General features: G+C 37.4%; 1 protein-coding gene across 1 annotated transcript in view; it reads left to right on the top strand.

Moving 5' to 3' along the window:
* The window catches only part of OSBPL11 (oxysterol binding protein like 11), a 97,375-nt gene that overhangs the window by 52,765 nt on the left and 17,985 nt on the right, over nucleotides 1–26,625 (top strand). The window contains exons 7-10 of the mRNA XM_004745397.3: nucleotides 3,771–3,916; nucleotides 9,544–9,684; nucleotides 16,403–16,901; nucleotides 19,742–19,928. Coding sequence (XP_004745454.1) covers nucleotides 3,771–3,916; nucleotides 9,544–9,684; nucleotides 16,403–16,901; nucleotides 19,742–19,928 — 973 coding nt within the window. The remainder of the gene's footprint in view (nucleotides 1–3,770; nucleotides 3,917–9,543; nucleotides 9,685–16,402; nucleotides 16,902–19,741; nucleotides 19,929–26,625) is intronic.

Consider the following 26,625-nt stretch of genomic DNA (forward strand, 5'->3'; position numbering starts at 1 on the left):
TTGAGAGTGTATATTATAGTATTGTTGACTATATCACAATGGTGTGCATTAGATTTCCAGAATTTGTTCATCTTCTACTTGCAAGTTTGTACCCTTTAATATTAACATCTCCTCGATTCTCCCATCCCTATTGTTTTTTGTTTCTTAAGAATTTTTTTAAGGTTTTATTTATTCATTTAACAGTGAGGGAGAGTACAAGCACAGAGAGCAGCAGGCAGAGTGCGAGGGAGAAGCAAGCTCTCTCCTGAGCCAGGAGCCAGATGTAGGACTCAATCCCAGGACTCTGGGATCACGACCTGAGCCAAAAGCAACTGCTTAACAAATTGAGCCACCCAGGTATCCCCATCCCCATTGTTTTAATAGTTCACAACAATTCATTGTTCTCTTACCCAATTAATTCCCCTTGTGAAAGAAATTTTAGAAAGATACTGAGCCTCTGCCCAGGAAAAAGTTTATCGTAATCAGATCTTTTTTTTTTTTTTTTTAAGATTTTATTGATTGATTTTAGAGAATGTGTGCACTTGTGCAAGTGGTGAGGGAGGTGGAAAGAATCCCAAGCAGACTTGTGGGGCTTGATCTCACGACCCTGAGATCCTGATCTGAGCCAAAAGCAAGAGTTGGACCCTCAGTGGACTGAGCCACCCAGACACTCCTACCATAGGCAGATCTGAGTTGATAAAATATGGCTTCTATCCTCATGTATGCCTACCTAAATCAATATTTCAAGCTAATAAACTATGCTTAATGTCAATTATAGGTATAGGCTAGTAAGCTATATATGTTTCCCGTAAGGAACTCATAGTCTACTTTGAAATGAACATGTAAATACTTAACTATAATATGGAAAGTGGTGTTTACATTGGGAACAAAATACTTTGAGAGAATATATGAATGGACCAATACTTCTGAAAAAGGTCTGGGAAAGGCCTTGAAAAGCTGCAAAAAGCTTAGGGGTGGAGAGAGGGGAGAGGGTGTTTAGAACATAAAAGCATACACCTGGGCTGCCTGGGTGGCTGAGCTGGTTAAGTGTCTGACTCTTTTTTTTTTTTTTTTTAAAGATTTTATTTATTTATTTGACAGAGAGAGATCACAAGTAGGCAGAGAGGCAGGCAGAGAGGAGGAAGCAGGCTCCCTGCTGAGCAGAGAGCCCGATGTGGGACTCGATCCCAGGACTCCGAGATCATGACCTGAGCCGAAGGCAGCGGCCTAACCCACTGAGCCACCCAGGCGCCCCTCTTTTTTTTTTTTTTAAGATTTTATTTATTTATTTGACAGAGAGAGATCACAAGTAGGCAGAGAGGTAGGCAGAGAGAGAGAGGAGGAAGCAGGCTCCCTGCTGAGCAGAGAGCCCGACGTGGGACTCGATCCCAGGACCCTGAGATCATGACCTGAGCCGAAGGCAGCGGCTTAACCCACTGAGCCACCCAGGCGCCCAAGTGTCTGACTCTTGATCTCAGCTCCTGTCTTAATCTCAGGGTTGTTAGTTCAAGCTCCATACTGGGCTCCATCTGGGCATGGAGCCTACTTAAAAAACTAAAGCAACACACACTCATAAAAAATTTAGGAACGATTATACAGTTGCAAAAAGAAAGAAATCGTGCACTGTCCTACCAACCAGTAATTGCCACTGTTAACTAACACATACCCCACCAGATTTTCTTTCCTTCTTAGTTTTTGTTTGTTTTACCCCATAGTTACTAGAAAATAAATATTTTTATCTTATACTTTCTTTTAAAGATTTTATTTATTTATTTGACAGATAAAGATCACAAGGAGGCAGAGGCAGGCAGAGAGAGAGAGGAGGAAGCAGGATCCCCACTGAGCAGAGCACCTGATGAGGGGCTCGATCCCAGGATCCTGAGATCATGACCTGAGCCAAAGGCAGAGGCTTTAATCCACTGAGCCCCCAGGCACCCTATCTTATACTTTTTAACGTAATATCAAGAATATTTTCCAATTTGTGTCCTACTTTTGATAGAGTTTTTGTTGGCTGCATTACATTCCTTTGAAGGATAGTTCTTTGTTTTACTTAACTCTTCTCCTATGTTGAACATTGGATAAGTTACCTCGAGCTGTGAAATTTGATTTAATTCTAGTGTTCATAATAATAATGTTGTCAGGAAAATGATAGTTTGTTTTCAGTTGATGCTACTTAATTTTTACAAAGCACATCAGCTAGCACAGTGCTAGATACTAGATGCTTAATACTTGATTAATTAAATGTATATCATTGTTTTAATTCTTATAAATTTCATTTGTGTAGCTTAATACACAATTATATTTTTAAATGATTGCTCCATGATTAGTGAAACATGTACAATATAAATTTGCATTTTTTTAGTTTAAAAAATGCAGTAGACTTAAACTCTATAGAAGTGTTTAAAGTAAAAGTTGTTCTCCCTTGGTACTATGTTTTAGAGCATGGATATTTGGTGGAATTGATTAACCGGTATTGGTGTTTCTTACATAAGTGGTCATTTTCCAAATTAGATCTGTAGAAATTTATTTGTCAGTCACTTGAGAATAAAAATATAACTGTGAAAAGAAAAACTGAGTTACCTTTTCACTGAAATTTGGAGATGACAAGAAATGAAATCTAAGTTTAAATTAGTGCTCGGTCCCATAAGGTCTTAATGTGTGTCATCCAAGGATCATTGATTTAGAGGGGTCCTGAGAGACCAGATGATCGGTTTGATAAAGAGTGTTGTGGTTTCCAGTCAATTGAGCAGTCTCTCAAAACAGATCTCGTAAGAGTTAAACATTTTAAGGTAGGAGCAAAACATTTTCATTTCTTTGGAATTTTGAAACTGGCTTCTTAAACCTCCCCAGGGCATTTCCTGAGAGACTGGCCTGAGTGGCAAGGCAGGAGGCTCTGGTAGCCTGGTAGGTGCTTAGTAATTTATTCCTGCACTGAAGTCTGGCATTTCAGTATAGATCGAGTAAATTACCTATTCTGTAATTTTTGCTATAGTGGTGTGAGCATCCCTTATTGTAGTACTGTAATAATCAGGCTTCTGTGAAACCTAGATCAGCCTCTGAAATCAAATGGAACATTTTCCATTATTGATTAGGCATAGAATCCACTTTGTTAAACTAGTTGAGGGTAATAAGAGACATTTGAGTCATTAACTGAGAAGATGACAGGTCTCTAAATGTGACCACTTCTTTCACTAGGTCAGCTATTATTTATTCAGTAGAAAAGCCTTTCAGTTTAAAAGTATATGGACTTTCTTTATTGGATTAAAAAACAAGAGGAAGAGACTTGTATTTGCAATACTTACGTTAGATCAAGGTAACCACCTTGAATGGTTAGAAAATTGCTACTGAGAATCAGGTTCAGTCCCAAAAGGAAGAAGATTTTGCCGTTTCAGATTCCCAGGCTCCTTCTGTAATTCTGACTCCCTAAAGCCTAATTGCATGTTTTTTAGAGAGAGGGACAGTGTTTTTTACAGAAGGGGTAGCAAATCAGCTATTCAGGGCAGGAATACATTATGATTTACAGATTTCCCAGAAGACGTTCAGTCCCATTCAGGGTTGATTTTTTTTTTTAAAGGTATCTGATTTCAAGTTGCAAGTTGCTGTGTTGTAAAATACCCAATCATGATGCTCATGCTAATGAGATACAAGTTGCTGCTTTGCAGAGTCTCTTAGCAGGTTGAATTGCTTTTAGTCTTGTGGGCTCAAAACAAAATTGTTTAATAAAATCCACATCTGCTGAACTTTCCAGATTATGAGCAAGTTTCAGCGAAAGTTTTCTCTTACTTCATCAGGAACGACAATCGAGTGGTTAGAACCAAAGATACCTTTATCAAACCACTATAAAAATGGAGCTGACCAGCCTTTTGCAACTGAGCAAAGTAAACCAGTGGCAGTCCCCGAAGAGCAGTGTGTTGAAGAATCTGGACCATTAGCAAGGGTACGGTAATGTGAAAATACGGTTTTGATGTTAAAACTAGGACTCACTAAAAAGGTTCAGTTCTCTTTTCGTTGTCAGGGCATGCTAGTCATCCTAACATGAGCACGATATTCTTGAGACTCTAGACCTTGTTTTTCTAATTTAAACAGTACTTGTTTTAGAAGAGATCTGTTGTATGATACTTGTACATGTGTGTTTTGCAGGTTAAGTTATGTGCCTTTTTTAGTTTGGGCTCACTTTTGCTTGATAAAACTGTATTTAAAAGTTGCAGTTCGCATTATTTTTATTTTTCTAGAGAGTTAACTTACCTAATATAAGATTATTTGCACAGTATTTCTCTCTTATAGTTCTTCTTAAATCTTAACATTATTAGATACTTAACTATTAAATTTACAAGTTTAAAAATTTACTATTAAGTCTTTTTTGTTTTAAGTTCTTTCCCAAACCAGTTTTTTTTTTGGTGTTACCCCAATTAGCATGGTCTCAGGGTTTTATATTTTTGTAGTATTATTTATTCCACATTTCTCAGAAACTAAGGAATGTCTTATTCCAGTCATAGTTCCAACACTGTAAAAAATTATATTGATCTTTTGCCTTTTGTGTTATTTTTTAATGATAATCATAATTACATAGATAGTTTTATTTTAAGCTCTTTTTACTCGGTACTTCTTATAAGCATTATGTCTGGCCCATATAATTAAAACTCTAAATGTTGAAGTAAGCTATTAAATATCTAGGTTCTTTGATATTTTCTGTTACTATAAATAACACTGTGTCATCTTGTTTACTTTTTTTTTTCTCCTCTTACTTTGGATTATTTCTTTAGGTTATAGTCCCAAGTAGAATTACTGAGTCAAGAGTAACAATGCACAGCTTATGGTTATTTATATATTAGCAGATTACTTCTTTTTTTTTTTTTTAAGATTTTATTTATTTGAGAGAGAACACACACATAAGCAGGGGGAGGGGCAGAGAGAGAGAGGGACTGTCAGACTCCCCACTGAGCAGGAAGCCCAATTCGGGGCTTGATCCCAGGACCCTGGGATCATGGCCTGAGCCGAAGGCAGACACTTAACCTACTAAGCCACCCAGGTGTCCCATTAGCAAATTACTTCTTAAAAGTACATGGAGGCACCTGCATGACTTAGTCGGTTGAACATCTGACTCTTGATTTCATCTGAGGTCATGATCTCAGGGTCATGAGTTCAAGTCCCCTGCTGGGCTTTGTGCTTAGCTGGGAGTCTACTTGAGATTTTTCTCTCTCCCTCTCCACCCCCCAGATAAATAAATAAATCTTAAAAAATGAAATAAAAGAAAGAAAGAAGGAAGAAAAAGAAATAGTAAGTTGGCACTGAGACTTCCAAAACTGGCCAAGACCTTGGCTTAATGAGGCACACAATGGCAGCAGTATGGATAGGAGAGAAGAAAAAAAAAATACGAAATGCTTTCTTTTTTTCCCTGTAACTTCTTGACCAGCTCATTTCTAGAGTCAAACAGTATTTATTAAGATGTCCAGTGGATGAGAAGTCCAATGTTAGGAATTAGAGGAGACACAAAAACTTGAAGACTTAGTTCTTTCACTAGAGAGACTTACTGATCTGCCTGGAGTCACAATTACATATACATGGAGACAATGAGAGGATAACATGAAGTAATTTTTTTTTTTCATCTTAATTGACATGGTTTAGGCTGTTGGGATATGGCATTCAGAGAAAGAAAGAAGGAAAGATGTATTGAGTAGAGTGGAAGAGGAGTGCTTTGGAGAGAAAGTGGAATTGGAATCAGGCTTTGAAAGAACACAGGATTTGAAGAGAAGAAGAGTAGTAGGATAATGTCGATGTAGGGATAGTAGGAGCTGGGATATGAAGGCTTATTGTGAAAACTTGCCTGATGGTTTTTTTTTTTTTAAAGATTTTATTTATTTATTTGACAGAGAGAGATCACAAGTAGATGGAGAGGCAGGTAGAGAGAGAGAGAGAGAGGGAAGCAGGCTCCCTGCTGAGCAGAGAGCCCGATGCGGGACTCGATTCCAGGACCCTGAGATCATGACCTGAGCCGAAGGCAGCGGCTTAACCCACTGAGCCACCCAGGCGCCCTGTGCCTGATGGTTTTTAAACCCGGGTCCTGTCGTTTACTAACATGTGGACCAATAATTAACCACTTAGTTTCAATTTTCTCATCTGTAAAGCCGGGATAATAATGGCTTATAAGAACATAAAGTGAACATAAAGTGAATATAGCAGAGCACCTGGATTATGGAAAATTATCATAGGGTGATTGGATTTTACAAATCCAGATGACCATTCATGCTGCATGAGTTAAAGGTGGGACACAGAGATGGGAAGGCGAAGAACATTGTTATATTTCCAAATTATTTACTTATTTATTTGAGAGGGAAAGTATGAGGTGGGCGGTGTCAAAAGGAGATGCAGATTTCCAGCAGAGCAGGGAGCCCCATGCGGGACTTGAACCCAGAACTCCTGGGATGATGACCTGAGCCGAAGGCAGACACTTAACTGAATGAGCCACCCAGGCGCCCTCCAAATCTTGAAATAGTGAGTAGACCACATATATCACTGAGTGTAAGTAGAAATAAATGCACAGGTACTATTTTTAATTACAAAAACACTACACTCAGGCATATGAGAATAGACCTGGATTTTCTAAAAATACCACACATGCCTTGAAATATGAGTGTTAATGTAAGCTGGAGACAGATATCTAGTAGGGGAGATTTTGTTGCCAGGTGATGGAAAAAGTAAATCCTAGTAAGGCTAGAATGAAGCCCACAGTTCCTTTGTGCCCAAGTCAGAAATCAGAAAGATAAAGATGAGGTTAGTATAAATTTGGTGGAGTACTGGGGTTTTGCTTTGCCATCCAGTGTCCATATATTATAAATTCCCAGCAACTCAACAGCTCTTGCCACTGTCTGCTAACCATTCTGGGTTTGTAGGGCTATTAAACATTCAGTGCACGTTCATTTGAATTGTGGTAATGCTTTAAGCTTTTCTTTAGGAAAGGGATGATGACCTCTAAGAAGAGACATTTCGATAAGAAAGGAGAGCTTCCAAGTTCTTCCGTTTACACCAAGATTTAGAATCAGTAATTAATAGAATTCCTCTTTTTTCTATTCCAATAAACAACAAGACTTTTTATAAAAAAACAAGAACTGTACTCTTAAATATTTTTTCTACCAGATTATGTTTTGTTTTGTTTTTTAAAGATTTTATTTATTTGTCTGACAGAGAGATAGAGAGCACAAGTACACAGAGCAGCAGGCAGAAGGAGAGAGAGAATCAGGCTCCCTGCTAAGCAGGGAACCTGAAGTGGAGCTCGATCCCAGGATCCTGGCACCGTGACCTGAGACGAAGGCAGATGCCCAACCAACTGAGTCACCCAGTCTCCCCCTATGTTTTATTTCTTTAATATTATTTTCATTAGAGGAAGTTCCAAAGTACAAAGTAAACTTTGTATTAAGTAGTAATGTTAAGGTTATATTTGCATTACTAATCTGTATCCCAAGTTCTGACTTCATATGTAATGATATCTCTTCAGAGGGTTAGAGAACATTATTTAATCAAGACCTAATAGGACTTTTCTCAACATTTCTCAAATGAGTAATTATTATATTTGGTATCCATATGTAGAGAGGAGGATGATCAACTTTCCCCCATTGTATAGTGAATAAACAGTCACAAGTACACTTAAACTTTATTAGACTATATTATACAACTGATTTAGAGTAGGCAACAGGAAGTACTTCTTGATAGACTTCCTAGCCTTTGAAAAGGGGGATATAGAAAGCTTTTGGGGTTTCTCCTTCAGGTTGTAAAAACAGAAGTAATTCTGAAATATATAAACAGTAGTTGTCTGTATGGTCTTAACATGAGGAAATGAGCTAGACCATTAATTAAATTATGAGAATTTGAGCATTGTAGTTTCCTTGGTAAAACGGAAGAGAGAAAAGGAGAAAAAGACAAAAGAATGAGCAGGAATGCATTACTTTTAATGTGTTTCATATTTTGTTTCTAATATTTTTAATATTTGAGAACGTTACATTCTTGATTTTATGCCTGATTAGGAATGGTTTTTGCCTAGCTACAGAGAACAGATGGGCTTCTTCTTTGATAGAATTTAATTGTGTGAAGAGAAAATCAAAGAGACATTATCAAAATCATTTCCTTTAAAAAATCCTAAGTCTACTGTACTAATACTTTCTTGCATAAAGGTTAAAAAAGAGGTACCACTGACAGGTGGGCCACGACCCCCCCCCACATACACATGAGAGGTGAATATAAGATTCTATAGAATCTTGGAATTTGAAACTGTTACTTAAAATTATTTAAGTAGAAACAAGAAATTTCTCTTAACCAATTATCTGGAACTAAGACGCTGTTGAAATGACGGTTAAACATTTTCACTTTTTCAAGAAGTTGATTTATTGATTAATTAAAGAGCTGTGCAGAGAACCTTTTTGTGACATTAAGATGGCATAAGCAGGCGTAGGGTTTCCATACCTTCACCTAGAATTCTCTTCAGCCCTGCGGTTTCTTCCAGACATCTCCAGGAATGAGTGAATATCAAAATATAGATTATAGTAGTTAGACTTAACATGTACAGTCACTTTTACAAATTTTACTTGTATAATTTTAGCTTTATATTTTTTTAAGATTTTATTTATTTATTTGTCAGAAGAGTGAACCCAAGTAGGGAGAGTGGGAGGCAGAGGGAGAAGCGGGCTCTCAGGCCTGATTTTGGGGCTAGATCCAAGGACCCTGAGATCATGACCTGAGCCACAGGCAGCTGCTTAACCAACTAAGCCACCCAGGTGTCCCTAGTTTAAGCTTTTAAAAAGGGCAAACATTGGGGCACCTGGGTGGCTTAATTGGTTAAGCGTCTGCCTTCGGCTCAGGTCATGATTCCAGGGTCCTGGGATTGAGCACCGCATCGGGCTCCCTGCTCAGCAAGAATCTGTTTGTCCCTCTCCCTCTGCTCCTCCCTGACTCGTGCTCGCGCACTCTCTCTCTCACTCTCTCTCTGAAATAAATAAGTAAAATCTTTTAAAGGGGGGGAGCAAATATTTTATTCCCAAAGCATCTTCAACTTAAATTATAGGTATTCATGGTGTCCCCAAATAGGTAGCCAGTCCTCAAAGCCTGAGATTGAGATGAGACACTTCACTCTTTTTGAAAAATCCCATGTTTACAAAATATATGTATTTTATTTATTATTTTTATGGCAAAACCACAGTATGTTCAGTGTAAATGATAATAGACTCATTGAAGGAAATCTGTTTCATAGCCAACTGATGGAAGTTATATTTTTAGAAAGATTTTTTGCTCATATCCAGATTCACTTAGGCCCAGTATAAATGTCTTCAAGTCTACTGTTTATACTTTTCTTCTTCTTTTATTTAATGTGGCTGTGAAATCTGTCCTTTATTTAGCAACGAAGTCTGTCCTATCTGTTGTTTGCAAAGCTTGCTGTTTAATCCAATTTCTGTATTGAAAATAAAGGAAACACTAGAGTCTTTTTGAACAAAGAAACTGAGAGAAAAGAACCTTTTATTCTTTATGGATATTAGCAAGCACTTATAACACTAGACTTTTGCTTTGTTTGACTTCAAGGAACCAGAAGAAATCAGTGCAGATGATGAGGTAGAGGATACGTGTGATAACAAGGAGGATGACTTAGGAGCTGTGGAAGAGCAACGTAGTGTCATCCTGCATCTCTTGTCACAGCTGAAGCTGGGCATGGATTTAACGAGAGTAAGTAACGGGATAACTGGCTGCGGTGAGCAGTAAGTCAGGACGACCTGTAATTATTAATATTGTCAGGTCTTTTTATTCTTTATGAATTGGTTTCTTAATCTCGCTCTTTTTTTAAAGATTTTATTTATTAAGTAATCTCTTTACCCTTAATGGAGGCTCGAACTTACAGCCCCAAGATCCAGGAACCGAGCCAGCCAGCTGCCCCTGGTTTCTGAGTTTCTTGATCAACATTTCTTATTTGATAAAAAATGTGACAGTTATCTTGTGCAGCAGGAAGTCACATGGCAAGTAAACACCTGTAATCTTGTTTCTGTGCAAATAAAAGAGGTCGTTTGGTATACAGAATCCAAAGGAAAGGCTATAATCCCAGAAAATCATGAAAGACTTTGACACGTCTACTTTACTCTTCCCATGTTGTATTGTATATTTTGGGTGTTATCAGTAACAGAGGTCAGCAAACATTTCCTGTAAAGGGCCAGATAATAAATATTACACACAGGTCTCTGTTGGAACTACTCAGCTTTGCCTTTATAGTATGAAAGCGACCATAAATAATATGTTGGACTGGGCATGGCTGTGTTCCAACGAAATACTATTTATAAAAACAGAGGCCACATTTTCCCCAAAGGCCATACTTTGCAGTCCTCTGGTCTGTTGCCTTGCTTACTTTAAAAGTGTGGTCTGAATTAACTAGAAATGGGAATTCTTTTACAGTGTACAAATATATCAAATCACTTTAAATATCTTGCAGTTTGATTTGTTGAAGACAAATTTGTTGTCTGAAGACTAGTAGCATCACCATTGCTGGAGAACTTGCTAGAAGTTCAGAGTCTCAGCCCCCATCCCCCAACTTAGAGGACCAGATCTGTATTTTAATAAGATCCCCATGTGTTCATATGTACATTAAAGTTTGAGAAACAGTAGTCTATAGTTTTTGATTTTACATCAGTCTTTTCCAGTTCCAGGCTATCTAATTAGTGCATCTTCATTTATTCTAGCAGTTAACCTATGATGTTAATTCGAAAAGGAAATTAGGTTCAAAACCTATGTATGTTAGATATTACTAGTATGGGATTATTCTTGGCATTAGTGAGGAATTTCAGAATTGACATCAGGATGTATATTTCAAATTAAGGGTTTTGATGTCAGTGAAGGTAGTGAAAGTGACTTAAGTAAAACGTAACTTAAATAGAAAGCATTTTGCCATTAGCGTTTACTTTGAAGCATCTCAAAATCAAAACACATTTCCTTCTTTATTTAGACTTGCAGTGATTACAGGGGAGTTTAAAAGAAAATGGATTGAATTAAAAGCCTACTAAGAAATAGACATTGTAGGAATTATTAAAGAAACCCATTAACCTTTCCTGTTTTATCTAACCTTAATATTTCAACTGGGTGTCATTTTCTGTTCTAGAAATATTTCTGCTCTAGAAATATTTTCAATATTAGTGGTTCAGAAAAGACTGTTACCTGTAAAATCAGTTAAAATGAGTAATGGTATTAAAGGTTTGTTTTGTTATTCTGGTGTTTGTTGTCCTTTAGTAGATTTAGGTTTATAAGGCATAAAAACAGTATAGGGGTTTATGAGGCATAAGAACATTTGAAAAGAATGTGCTATGATAGTAAGCCAGATGGTAAAGCTTTCTCTAGGCATGATAACTATATATAATACAGCTTCCCGACATTTGTTCCTTGTTAATTAAGATGCAAATACATATATAGTATTTATATATAAAATCATTAACTTTAACCAACCATGAATTATGAACATTCACATAATGTTAAAAAAAAAAACGGTATTTTTTTTTAGCAACTTTTAGAAATCTGGTGACTAAACTGCAGTCACATCTACCTTCTTTTCTAACAAAACACTGATAGAACAAATATTTTTTGAGCCCCTCTTATATTCCAGACACTGTGCTAGGTGCTGGAACTACAGCAGCAAGAAAGGTAACCATGGTCCCAGCCTGCGTGTTGTGAATAAGTAATAACTGTTCATTTTGTTCCTTTTTAAATAATATTATGGATTCAGTATAATTATACAGTTCACAGAAAGTTTGAGAAAATAAAGGAAAAAATCTCCTATGACTTCATTATCCTAACCACACAACACTTAAATTTTGAGAATTCCCTCTAATCGTTCTTCATATAATGTAGTTTATTTCCAGTTCTGTACATTTTCTTTTTTCAGTTAACACTCTTTCTTTGTGAAATATATTACACACAGTCTTCTGTGTGTATGAACAGTTTCAAGAACATGGTAAAAGGTGTCCTCACCTATCAGGTCTTGGAACGTTGCCAGAAGGATGTGCTCTGAGGTCCCCTTCTGGTTGTAGTCCCCTGTGTTTCCTAGATCTAACCTACTACCTACCTAGGTAGAGCCCTACTTTTTTTTTTTTTAATGGTTTTACCACCTGCATATGTACCCCCATAACAATGTTATTTAATTTAGGAAAAAGTGAATAGCCAGCACAAGTTTAGCTGTATAAGGGAGGGGCTCTGTTGCCGTTCATAGAAGAAACCTCCTAGGAGAAGATGAGCTAAACCAAGTCCTTGGCTTTAGCATCTTATAAATCATTGAGGAAGTTTAGAAGAGTCCTTTCTGAAGCCACAAGAAGGCAAAATTCTAAATGAATTTTGTGAAATACATGGTTCAAAAAGTTAGAGCATTTGGTGTGAGCCAGCTACTGGCCATTCAGCAGGAATGCGGACAGAGGGAAGAATCTACTCAGTATTTTCTACCGCTGAGCAAACTGTGACCCACTTCCCAGCACTCAGCAGTAGACTGAAACCAGAACATGTCTTTGGGTGAAATGAATGTCTTCAGCCAGCCCAGACAGCAGGGCATGGAAAGGAGAGTTGGCATTTCCACAGATGCTCACCACCGGCCAAATACAGGTGCGGATGGGACCAGTTTCCCTTGAGCATTCTGTCCTCAGATTTCAAAAGACAGTAACAGTGGCAGCATGGAGGGCACGGATGACGGTCTTCCATACATCTGTCTCTTGAATCACATCACTCTGATCTGGACCAGTTTCCCTGTGTCTGCTCTACAGCTTTCTTCCTGGGATGTCTTTTCATTGTCCTTTTGTGCTACATCCGTCTCCTGTATTCTTTTCTTCTTTTCTGGTTGCCTCTCATTTCAGTGGAGCACATCATCCTTTAAACTCTGAGAAAGATCTGTGGGAGGCAAAATGTGAAAATGTGTGTTTGAAATACTTTATTTTGTCCTCATGTTTGATTGCTATTTTGGATAGAATTTCTAACTTGCAGTTAATTTTTCCTTTAGAATATTGCCTCCTTGCTACAGCATTCTGGTGAAAAGACTGATGTCATTTCCGTTCATCATCTTCTGTTTGTGACTTCTTTTGTTTGTTTGTTTTTCTCTAAAATTTGGAATCTGTCCTTTGTCCCCTGAAGTTTGAAATTATCTCTGGGCACTCGGTGGGCCTTTGTAGCAGGACAGCCATAATTTGGTTCTCTGAAATTTTCTTGAATTTCTTCACTGATGACTTTGTCTCCAGTGTTTTTTCCTATTTTCTCTGAAATCTTTATTTCATGGTCATTGGACTCCCTGCTCTGGTCCTCTTATTTTTCACTTCATTTCTCTCTCTCTCTTTTATGTGTGGAGAGATTTTCTCACAATTTTATCTTCTGAGCCTTCTCTTGATTTTTAATTTTTGTTACCATGTTTTAAAAGTGTTCTGAATTTTGTTTTTCAAAAAGCATATTTGTTTCATATATCTAATATTGTCTCAAGACTGAAGATATTAATTCTCTTTATTTTTAAGGTTCCCCCCCCATTTTTTTTTTGATCTTTTGTATTTTGGTCTTTGTAATCCTGTTTAGGGATTTTCTCAGAGATCTGATATTTCTTGGATTTCTGCTCACGCTTAAGTCTAGGGAAACTAAAAACCTGACTTTAACTTTTGAACATATGGGTGGAGCCTGTGCTTCTCAGGACAAGTAATCTGGATTTGTTGGGGGAACCTAGTGTTAGTATCATTAGATTTTCCCTCTCAGGTTGGTGAAATACCCCAGAAGGAATTCTGATCTCCTGCTTGGTGAGGAAAGCAACTAGGAGCGGTAGAAGAGAAGAGAGTAAGGTGGGGGAGGATCTTAGCATCTAATGTTTATTTCATGTAGAGTTACTTCATACCTGTTATCAGTATGGTATCCATTCTCTTTGAAGTCCCTGATGTTCCCCAAACTAGAGAATAAGCTGCCTTGTTTCACTCTTCGGAGACAAAACCTCCAGAACTTGGCTGGGATGCAAGAGGGACAGTTACCGGAGGTGTGTAGTTGGGGAGGGGATTTAAGGATTCAGTTGCTCTGCACACAGGTTCCACTCAGTCATCATTTTAGCATTCCTGTAAACCCCCAGATCCAGAGATACCTGATGCTGTCAGTTCCTGAGCCCTCTCTGGAATCTGCAAACTACTGCACAAGAGTCAGCTTTCTAGTTACCTCCCAAAATGTTGTTGCTTTTAGGGGTACCTGGGGGGCTCAGTTGGTTAGGCATCTGACTCTTGATTTGGGCTCAGATCATGATATCAGGGTCATGAAATTGAGCCCCACATTGGGCTCTGCGCTGAGTGTGGAGCCTTATGATTCTCCCACCCTCTCCCCCCACACCAGCTCGTGTGCACACTCTCTTTAAAAAAAGAAGTTTTTATTGCTTTGTCTACTTCCCTGGTATCTTCAGGTTTGTCTTTGTATAAAATACATTTAATATAATTTTAATGGATTTCAGAAGAAAGTGAAATTAAGATGTATGTGTTCAATGCACCATGAAATGAATCTGAAACAGTGATATCTTCTGTATTAGTTGTATCATCTTCATAACCATCTCTTTTTTTCTATAACTGTCTTTTTAAATGATATAAAGTTTATCAAGTGGAAGTTCGATCTTTAAGTTTGCTAGAACCACAGTTTAAAAACATGGATTTTAATTTTACTTGCACATTTCTTTTTCTTTACTCATATTGTTTCCTAAGGCTAAATTTCTAGAAGAGTAATTACTAGGCTAAATGGATATGAACATCTTCGGGCTCTTGAAAAATATTACGGGACTGCTTTCTTAATTTGTTGAACTGGTTTACAGTGCCTCTCCAATTCTGCTCTGAAGAAAACTAATCCACAGGGCGCCTGCGGTGACTCGGTCAGTTAAAGGTCGAACTTTGATCTTGGTTCAGGTCATGGTCTCAGGGTTGTGGGATCGGGCCCTGAGCTCGGCTCAGGACCTACTATAGATTATTTCTCCCTCTCCCTTTACCCTTTCCCCTGCTCACTCCATGCTCTCTCTCTCTCTCTCTCTCAAAATAAATAAAATCTTTAAAAAAAAATAAAAGAAAGAAAACTAATCTTTCTTAAACTTACGTGGCTTTAGGTGTTAAAAGTATCCCTCTTTTGTTTGTTTTGTTTTCAATGAGAAAAAATTAGATTTAGCCACCTGGACTTCCCTTTAGGTGATCCCGATTTTCTCGGCACCATCCCAAGCATTATAGCCAGAAGCCCGTTGATCATATGCTTTCCTGTCTCCGTTGGGCCTGATCAGGGTAGCCAACTCCATGTCCTAGAGCTTTCTCATAGCGTGTTTGATCTTGTGCTTGAATGCAAGTATGTTGCTGTCTTCTACGTTATTCATGGCTGACTCAGTAGCCCGGGAAATTTGATGATACAGCATAGTGGTGAAGCTTGGCTCCTGGGGGCACTCTTGAGGATATTTGGGCTGCCTCCAGAGATGCAGTGTCTTCATGCATGGGAAGGTGGGCAACATATGGATTTTCTTTTTTGTGTGCGAATGACTGTTGGCACCTTTCAGCACTGCTTTCTTGTCCTTCAAAGCCTTTGCTTTGGGGCAGGGGAGCAGGTGATTGCTTCTTCACCTTTGGCACCATCTTCACGAAGGCAAAAAGACAAAAATTCCCTTCTTGTGGGGCACCTCAAGAGCAGGGGCTCTTGATCTCAGGGTTGTGAGTTCAAGGCCCTCATTGGGTGTGGAGCCTACTTAAAAAGTTCCCTTCTAGGGATGCCTGGGTGATTGAGTCAGTTAAGTATCTGCCTGTGTCTGAGGTCATGATCCCAGGGTCCTGGGATCGAGCCCTGCCTCGGGCTCCCTGTTCAGCAGGGAGTCTTCTTCTCTCTCTGCCTCTTGCCCCAGGCTTGTGTTTGCTCTCTCACTCACACTCTTTGTCTCTCTCTCTCTCTCAAATAAATAAATATAATCTTTAATAATAAAATTAAAAATTCCCTTCTTAAAGACAGTTCTCTTGTGCTTAAAATTAAGTTGTAAGTTAAAGTATTTGCTTTGATCGGTGATCTCTTTAGTCTATTTTCAGGGAATTAAAATTTCTCTTCTATCTTAATCAGTCTTCTGTAATTTATTTTTAAAGTGGGAAAGGAAAAAAGGCATGGCCAGCATTTGAGTTTTGCCGTCATTTACCTGATATCCAGTCTAGAAGTTAGAAGATTTTTTTTTAAATGTCTTCTACCTGACCCTCTTGCGGTCGTGCATTGGTATTTAATCTTAACCACTTGATTTTCATTTCCTTTTAAGCATGCTTATTTTTTAATGAGACCAGGTACTTTTGTGACTTTGTTTTTAATACTCATCTGGAATGAAATGTTTTCAGAAAGGTAGGAGTAGTTTTCTGCAGATACACACATGGATTAAAATTTTCCTCTTTGGTTGATTTTTTTGTTTTTGTTTTAGGTGGTGCTTCCTACATTTATCCTAGAGAAGCGTTCCTTGCTGGAAATGTATGCAGACTTTATGTCTCATCCAGACCTATTTATAGCCATCACTAATGGAGCCACAGCTGAGGATAGAATGATTCGTTTTGTTGAGTACTACCTTACCTCATTTCACGAAGGCCGTAAAGGAGCCATTGCTAAGAAACCGTACAATCCTATCATTGGAGAAACATTTCACTGTTCCTGGAGGGTGCCAAAAAGCGAGGTGGCATCCACTGTTGTCAGCAGCTCTTCCACCCAGGCAATCACAAATCACACTCCTCTGTCAGAGGAGACTTTGAGCCAGGTGGGATCAGACTATTATACAGTCAGATTTGTTGCTGAGCAGGTTTCCCATCATCCTCCAGTCTCAGGATTTTATGCAGAATGTGCGGAAAGGAAGATGTGTGTAAATGCGCATGTCTGGACTAAGAGCAAATTCTTAGGCATGTCGATAGGCGTGACCATGGTTGGAGAAGGTAAGTAGCAAAACTGTTCTCCAATTTTTCGTATCAAGCTATAATCTTAAGTTTGGGGAAGCTAGATAAATATAAATTTAAAATGTTACATGTGCCACTTTTTTCCATTTTTTAATGTGTTCCAGAATTGTGGGGAAGGGGGCCTCATATTTATGGAGAAATATAAATTATCTTAATTTTTTTTCCTGATTTTAGATATAAAATTTTAGAGTATTTGGAAAACTTAGAAAAATATCAAGGGGAGAATAAACCGTCCCTAATACCTCCATCCAGAGAAGGCTGAGTTTAGCTAACATTTTGTATTTATATTCGTACTTTTATTTTTGTTTTATAAATTTGGGATTAGTTCTCTCTATATAGTTTTGTGTCCTGCTTTTTTGCAATAAATATTCATTTTCCTCCCATGTAATTGATAATACTTTAAAACATGTTTTGATGACTGTATAATACCCTATGAAATGAGATATTTGCCATCTTTTATTTAACAATTTCCTTTATTTGGACATTGAAGTTGTTTCTATATTTTCATTATTGTAAAAAGCACTCAAGAAATATATTACCTAGAAATATCTTCTAGTTTGATCTTTTATAGCTTCCAAGGAAGTAATATTTTAAAACATCCCCAGTCTTTAATTTCACTTCAGCAAAAGGTTATGAAAAAATAATTTAAGGTAATACCCCAAAAGTAAACAAAACAAAAAACTTCCACAAAAACCATTACAAAGTTAGTAAAAATATAAAGGCAGAAGAAACCCTACCATCTTAATGTTAAAGGAAAACCCTTGTGCATTAAATAATATGTTCAGAATGTAAAATTACAGTGTTAGCATGGCATAATTAAGCCTATGATATATGATACTAACATTTTGAGATAGTATTAAAATACCTCTGAAGAAAATACTTTATCCCCCTTTTCAGTTTTCCCCATTGTTAAGATCTGTTGTGATATGAGTCTTAGCAATTTCCAAATAATGTTTTAAGTTAATCAAAGCTTCTGTAATTTTAGAAAGTCTTAATGTTTTGTTAGAATTTTGCCATCTTCACTTATAAGCTTCATACCATTAGCTCTAAGATCTTCATAAATCAGTTTGATTTTATAGATGAAAAACACAAGTCCATAGTGATGAGACATGTTCAAGGTCACAAAAGTTAAGGCATAGCGAGATTTAGAACCTCCTCCTTTAACACACTCTCCCTGAGGACGGTTAGCTGTTACTGAGAATCCGATGGTAGCCTCTTCAAGAAGGAAATACTTCAGGAAATAAGGAAAAGCATTAATATCTTAACCTTGCATTAATCATGAGGAAGGTCTAAAATAGGTGATTTTTGGTATTTATGTGCTTATTATATATTTGTGGAATGCCTTTTAGAAATTAAATTTCTTTTGTAACCTCAATAAAAAGTAAACAAAATCAGAAAATGGGAGTTAGACAATTTTGTTCTAACAGGAACATGTTTTTATTTGTTAGGGGGAAATTCCATTTAATGATGATGTACGTGAGGTTTTAGAATTCTTTGAATCTGTTGTCCTAATAAGACTATTATCATATACATTCAAAACTGACTGATTTTAAATTACTTAGATTTTGTGTGTGATACTTATGGCAAATATAGTTTCAGAATAAGAGATCAGAAATCCAGGTTATAAGGGGACATATTTTTAGAAAAATAATCAAAACTTATGTTTTCTAACTTAAAATGAATCAGCAGTTACTATTAAATCCTTCAGGGATACCCGAGTATGTTGTCTGTATGTCTTCTGACAGCTCCCATTACATATAAATGTATTACAGCCAGAACCAGGTTCCTTATGAAATTGCTTGATAATTCTTGATTTATTATTGCCCTTTGTGAAGACTGTAAAGGTTACACAAGAAAATAGTTGGTTTTCCTTTATGTAAAGTAGACTGCTTGAGATCCTCAGTTTATCTGTTTGGTTATTCTAAGAATTAACTATCTTAAAATACTTATTATAACTCTTGCCCTTCCTTATTTGCAAACATTAAGAACAGAGTAGTTAATGAGCATTCATTAAGAGAAAGATACCATTAGAGTTCAGTTCAGTATTTAGTCTCCTAGTGACCCAGATAATGAGCTTGGGTTAGTAATGTAGCTCAAATATCCTTAGTGTGTCTTCTTTATCTGGTATAAGTTGATTATTCATTAATGTAATTTCTCTTCCTATAATTTTTCTTTTAAAAAACCATCCTTAATATAGCATCACTTAATATAAAACAAGTCTTATTAGAATAATATTTGTTTGAAAACTGTCACTTCAATCTCTTGTAGCCTCACACCAAATTCTTCAGAATTTTGCAAACAAAGTTATTACTATGACAGTAGTTTTCATGACAGAATTAGTTTTTTTCTTCCTAATATACATAGAATAAAGAATGCTTTTTTTCATTGAACTGAGACAAAGTTCTGTGACTCTACAGCATTAGATATTATTCCCAAACTAAGAAAGTTGTTAGTATTAATTATCAGACCATACCATGATGCAGTATAGCATATTCTTAAAATCTGATTTAAGGTTTTATTTTTAAGAGTCTATTAGAGGGAAATCTTGATCTATTTCTACTAAAACATTTCTGGTCCCATGAACCCCAAAGGGATAGCAAAGTCATAATGAATGAATGTAACTCAGATTCACTATTACCAGGAATGTTACAAATACAATTTTAAGTGAAATTAGTTTAACCCAAAGTTAAATGAAAGTGAAGCAAAATAGTGATGTTTGTTTATTAGGCTTGAGAAAAACTAATAATGGATATTTTATAACTGTCTCTCCTTTTTTTTTTTTTTAAAGATGTTAACCATCTTTATGTTTTCACATTCAGGTGTCCTCAGTCTGTTGGAGCATGGAGAAGAGTATACATTTTCTCTACCGTGTGCATATGCCCGGTCAATTTTAACTGTTCCTTGGGTAGAACTGGGTGGTAAAGTCAGTGTCAATTGTGCAAAAACTGGGTATTCAGCCAGCATCACTTTTCATACTAAGCCATTTTATGGTGGCAAACTACACCGGTAAGAACATTTAAATGATACCTGGCTCTTATTCTACTGTTTATAACTCCTTATTCTTTCCTGCTTTGTTTTATGTAGATGGAGTTGTAGTTTTATTTATTTCTACTTTTTTGAGACATTCTGGGCATCCTGATCTAGTTTTTTTTTGTTGGTTTGTTGGTTTGTTTAAGATTTTATTTATTTATTTTAGAGATAGAGAGTGAGAGTGCAAGTTGGGAGGAGGAGCAAAAGAGAGGGAGAGGGAGAAGCAGAGCCTACACTGAATGGAGAGCCCAGTGCCAGGCTTGATCCCATGACCTGAGATCCTGACCTGAGCCAAAACCAAGAGTTGGACACTAAATTGACTAAGCCACCCAGGCGCCCCCATCCTGATCTAGTTTTTAGAAGAGTGACAGATCTATCTACTCCTACAAAATTTTCCTGGTTAAATAGGTAACAATACGTAGAGTAGAATTCCTAGCAAATGAACATTCGGTCTCTGGCCCAGTTTCTGCCTTAAAGGGGCTCAGACTCAATCCAGGCCTCAGTGAAGGCAGCTGTTAGTACAAGGTAGCATGAGAATGTATCAAATCATATGAAATAGTTGAGGTAGTGCAGTGATGGAATAAGGCCTTTGTTCTAATCCCATCAGGAAATGGCCAGTTCCTGTACCCCCATCTCAGCTTCTCTGTCTCTTCAGCACGGGCCCAGATCATCCAACATTCGTGAAGACAGGTTGTCTAATAGAATCTTCAAAAGGATACTGACTCATTTCCTTAAGCCCTTCATGTCTGTTCTGACTTTCCCTAAAGTAGGGATAGTTTTCTCTGTCTGTAACTCTTCACTGAAAAATACATCTCTTGTTGATGATTTTCACAAAGTAAAAATCTGAGCACTTTGATCTAGACATGGAACATTACCAGCATCCTAGAGACCCTCTTCATGCCCTGTTACAGTCACACACACACACACACACACACACACACATGTTAACCATTTATACCCTTCCCTCTTAGGGTAGCCACTATCCTGCTTTCTAACACCATTGATTAGCTATTTCTGTTTTTGAACTATATATTAAAATGAAATCATACACTGTTTTCTTTCAGATTTGACTTTTGCTCAGTATTATGTTTTTGAGGTTCATCCATGTGTAGCATGGCTTATTCTCCTTACTGAAGACCGTATTACATTGTATGGCTATGCCACAATTCACTTATTCAGTCTAATGCTGATGGGCATTTGGGTAGTTTTCAGTTTGGGGCCATTACAAATGGTGCTGCTAGAACATTGTTTGGTGAATGTCCGTGTGAATTTCTGTTGGATAGATACCTAGAAGTGGAATTACTGGGTCATAGGAAATGGAAGTTGAACTTGAATAGATGCTGACCAACAGTTATAAGGGGTTATTACCAAAGTACTCTCCCTCCAGCTAGTTGCATATAGCTGTTTTACTTTTTCACTTAGTACTTTCACTTGGGTACTTAAAAATTTTAGAAGTGGAAAGAGAGATTGATTGGTTCCCAGACACCAAATGGGCCTTTAAAAATACAGACTTCAGTGGTGCCTGGGTGGCTCAGTGGGTTAAAGGCTCTGTCTTCGGCTCAGGTCATGATCCCAGGGTCCTGGGATCAAGCCCCGCATCGGGCTTTCTGCTTGGCAGGTAGCCTGCTTTTCTCTGCCTACTTGTGATCTCTGTCTGTCAAATAAATAAAGTTAAAAATCTTTAAAAATAAATAAAAATAAAAATACAGACTTCAAAACACTAACGTCAAGAATTATAATATGCACACATATTACCCAAACAGAACCACTAGACGTTGTCAAAATAGTCATCTCTTACCCTTAGAGAAGGTATTATTGTGGTTAACACTTTGCTTTATGTGCTTCAACTTACTCTGCTCATTTTATAGTAATCACAGGATTCACACCTTAAAACTAGATGTTGTAGACCAACATTTACTAGGTGCATATATCCCTTTGCAACATGTCTGAAAACTGATAGTTCAGTGTTTTCAAACATTTATTATTCACACAAAACTCACAGTGAGTGAGAGGCAGTCCATTCAGACTCCCTTTATTTATATGTTATTTATTTATATGAAGTTAGAGCTGAAACCTATATCCCTGTAACATTCTTGCCTTGGTGAAAGTATTCCTCAGTCTCTCTGTATGCTTGAATAGAATGCTTAGGGGAAACAACTGCCGTGATAAATCTTCCCAAGCCAGCACTATTTTATTATCATGACACTAAGTTATTTCTTATTGGCCTGTTGCTTATTTTTTTCTCTTATAAGTATTATTTTCTGGATAAGGAGACATGGAGTGATTTTAGTTGTCTTTTTGCAAACTATTTCTGGTCCCTGAAACTTAACTCTGAGAGTATATGTGTATGTGCATATGTATGTGTTACCTGAAATCCTGCAGGACTCATACTAACTGTAAAAACATTTAAAAAAAATTATTAATACACAAACTTATTCTCCTGATTGAGTTGTTTTATTTCCCCCAATATGGCTGTAAGTTTTTTGATAGAACTGTACTGTTTTGGGCCTTCTGTTCCATCTATACAGTGTACATAGTAAGTTATTCATAAAGTTTTGCATATTTGTCTTTGGAAATATGATTATGAGTGAGTTTCTCTCTTCTTGGAGATAGAATCTAGTCCACCCTTTCAAACTGTACCTATTCCTTTAATATATTACTCCTTTAACATAATCTCTTAGATATGAACTCTTAGATCAGATTTTTTTAGAACTTCACTCAGTTTTTATCCCCTTCCTCCTCCTAGGAGAGCCCTGCAGAGGTTTGAAAACAGCTGTTGCAGGCTCTCTTCCTTTTTTTCTTCTTGCAGTTAACATCTTCATTTCTTTGATAGTCATTCTTAATGACATGAAGAACTAATAGGGTAGTTTTGATATTAGTATGTTCTCATTGCCAAATAGTTGATAGTAAGTGAAATGAAAATGCTAGAGCGACAGGCAAGAGTACATCAGTGCATATTAACAACATGGGTGCCAGCCGCTAGGGCAGTGAGGGTCAGCCTCTCGGGGGTCACTGATGCTTGTAAACACCCACATGTACAGAAAGTTGTGTTGGAATGTTTAATTGAGCTAACCTGTGAAAATCCAACCCTAGTCATAGTACCTTTTTTTTTTACTTTCAAATTAAGTATGTTTATCTGTATTCCTGTTAAGTCTTTGCCATTTAAATGTATCTCTTAACTCTGATACAAGAATACAGTATACTATTTTGCTAACAATTCTGATCTTTTTTTTTAATATTTTATTAAAATATTGGGGCGCCTGGGTGGCTCAGTGAGTTAAGCCGCTGCCTTCGGCTCAGGTCATGATCCCAGGGTCCTGGGATTGAGCCCCGCATCAGGCTCTCTGCTCAGCAGGGAGCCTGCTTCCTCCCCTCTCTCTGCCTGCCTCTCTGCCTGCTTGTCATCTCTCTCTCTCTGTCAAATAAATAAATAAATAAATCTTTAAAAAAAAATTAAATATTTATTTGACAGGTGACAAGTATACAGAGAGGCAGGCTCCCCACTGAGCAGAGAGCCCGATGCGGGGCTCTATCCCAGGACCCTGAGATCATGACCTGAGCTGAAGGCAGAGGTTTAAACCGCTGAGCCACCCAGGCACCCCAACAATTCTGATCTTAATTCCGAAGGCAGTGGGGAGCCAATTAAAATGTTAAGCATGGAATTAATATATATTATTTAATTACTTTTATCTTTTGAAGTCATTTCAAACCTCCAGAATAATTGTACAAACTCTCATGTATCCCTTGCCTAGTTGTTAGCATTTTGCTTCATTAGCTTTGTCAGAATCTTTTTCTATGTACATATCATTATCATTATTATTATTATTCCTGAAACATTTGAGAGTTATAGACTTCCTGACACTTTAAAATATTTTAGTGTAGGGCACCTAAGTGGCTCAGTCAGTTAAGTAGCAGACTCTTGATTTCGATTCAGCTCATGATTCTGGGGTCCTGGGATTGAGCCCCGTGTCCGGCTCCTTGCTCATCAGTCAGACTGCTTAAGGATTCTTTCTCTCTCTCTCTCTCTCTTTCTCTCTCTCTCTCCCTCCTGCACCTTCCCTCACTTGCACGCAAATGCATTCACTCCATCTCTCTCTCTCTTTTTCAAATAAATAAATTTTTAAAAAAATATTTATTTATTTGACAGAGAGAGATCATAAATAGGCAGAGAGGCAGGCAGAGACAGAGAGATAGGGAAGCAGGCTCCCTGCTGAGCAGAGAGCCTGATGTGGGGCTCAATCTCAGGACCCTGGGATCGTGACCCAAGCCAGAGACAGAGGCTTTAACCCACTGAGCCACCAGGCGCCCCAATAAATAAATATTTTTTTTTAAATAAAATATTTTAGACTGAATTTCCTAAGAACAAGGAAATATATAGAATCACATCTCTCATACAATCAGAATAGTTGTCAAATTCAAGAAATTTAACATTGTTATGTTAAATTAATACTATAACTAAGTACAATCCATGTTAAATTTTGTCAGTTTTCCCAGTAATTGGCAGTATTTTTTCTCCTACCCAGGATCGTGCATTTGTATTATTGTTATGTCTCTTGAGTCTGCTGGTATTTTCCATTGCCTTTCTCTTTTTCTTATGACAATGACAGGTCAGTTTTATAGACTGCTTCTCAGTGTGGGTTTGTCTTTTTTTTTTTAAAGGTTCAGGTTATGCAGTTTTGGCAGGAATACCTTAAGCAGTTTTGTGCCTGGAAATTATATGTTTTAAGTATTTAAGTATTTATTTCTAAAAAGACCTATCTGGTGGCAGGTAAAGAATGGACTGGTGGGCAGGGGGAGTGAAGAGAGATTAGAAGGGAAACCAGTTAGACATTCAGAGTTGACCTTTTAAGGACTAACTAACAGGATATAGAGAAGTCAGAGGGCAGCTAAGATAGCTTTCTCTAAAACATAAGTGTTTGAAATAGCGGTTTATTATCTTTCATAGTTTTCTGGACTGACTAGGTTCGGTTGGGTGATTCTTACGTGATGTCCTTCATGTTAGTTGAAGCTTCAGCCATCTAAGGGGCCGATCCACTGGATATCCAAGGTTAGCTCACTCACGTGGGAGGAAACAGTAGATCTGACTGTGGACCAAGAGCCCAGCTGGGACTGTCATTCAGAGGGCCCACATGTGGCCTTTCTGCATGATTGCAGCTTCTTCCACCTTGGCAGCTAGATTTCTAGAGGAAGCATCTACCAATATTCTAAAAGCCGTATTGATACAAAAACAGGTTGATACGTGGTTTTCATACTCTGATTTTTTGAAGAACCCTAATAATTTTAAATAGACATTTTCAGTTTTGTTAATGGTCAGTCATCATATTTGCTTTCTTTTTCCCCTCCATACCCTTTACCTTTCCACAAGGCCACACTCACTTGATTTTCTGTCACTTGGAAGTACTGCCCTTTTCTCTAACAAAGTCTCTTTCCTTTGGATTCACATACACACTCTTTCCATAACTGTTGATGGATAGTTTCAGCTGACTAAAGTTTCCTCATTTTTTTCCATTCTAATCTCTCCCAGGACCAGTGGTTTCATCTAATTTCTCATTTAAAAGATTCCTATGAGAGGGGCACCTGAGTGGCTCAGTGGGTTAAAGCCTCTGCCTTCAGCTCAGGTCATGGTCCCGGGGTCCTGGGATCGAGCCCTGCATCAGGCTCTCTGCTCAGCGGGGACCCTGCCTCCCCCTCTCTCTCTGCCTGCCTCTCTGCCTACTTGTGATCTCTGTCTGTCAAATAAATAAATAAAATCTTTAAAAAAAAATTCCTATTAGAAACTGTCTTTTCTGTTTTTGATATCTTTTCTTTTTTGATTTTACAAGAATATTATAATGAAGGTTTTCTTTTATGCCTTTATTAATGGTGTGCCTCTCTCCTCAGACAGCCTAGTTTTTTACTGCTATCTATAATCAGAGCAGACACATTATCTGCTGTCTGCATTTGATATAAATATATTATCTTCCACTTGTCTTCCCTTACTCCCTCATTTTCCACAACTCTGTCCAGTGCAGCCAAGTGAGCCTACTTAACTATTCCTCTTGTCCGTGTCTATCTCCTGATCCCATTTTCCACACTCACTTCAGGATGATGATGATTTTATAAAGTCATCCTAAAGTGAGGTCGGAATTAGCAGTACAGATAAATAGCACTCTATCTTCTGTCTGTCTAGTGGAATGATACTAAGATTATGTGAACTGTCTGTCAAGTGACACACTTTCCTGCTTACTGGAGGTACAGTAGAAAGGCTACCTCTGCCTTCAAGAAACTTTCAGTGTAGTGTTAGAACCCAGCACCCTATCTTTGGAAACTGTTTGTAAGGCTTTTTGGGAAAATGTCATATATTTAAAAGGTCTATTATTATAATAATCATAGCAATGGAGGAGGGATTAGATAATTATTATACATGAAAAGAAAATTTAATTCTGACTCATGTTAAAGTAAAAAAGGAAACTTGATGCTCAACATACCTCTCATTGTTTGATAAAGGAAGCCTATCACATTTTCAAGAGAGACAAACTGTTTTCCTGGTATTAAAATTTAAAGGGATTTGTTGCAGCTATCCTTACATAAGTGACATTTAGAAACACAAATAGGCAATGTCTCCTTCAGTAGTTCTGCATAAAATGTAATTATCCTTCATGTGGGTATTTTATACATATATATATATATCAAT

Source organism: Mustela putorius, unplaced genomic scaffold (assembly GCF_011764305.1).
Source record: "Mustela putorius furo isolate JIRA1106 unplaced genomic scaffold, ASM1176430v1.1 tig00003834_pilon_pilon_pilon, whole genome shotgun sequence".
Classification (NCBI taxonomy): Eukaryota; Metazoa; Chordata; class Mammalia; order Carnivora; family Mustelidae; genus Mustela; species Mustela putorius.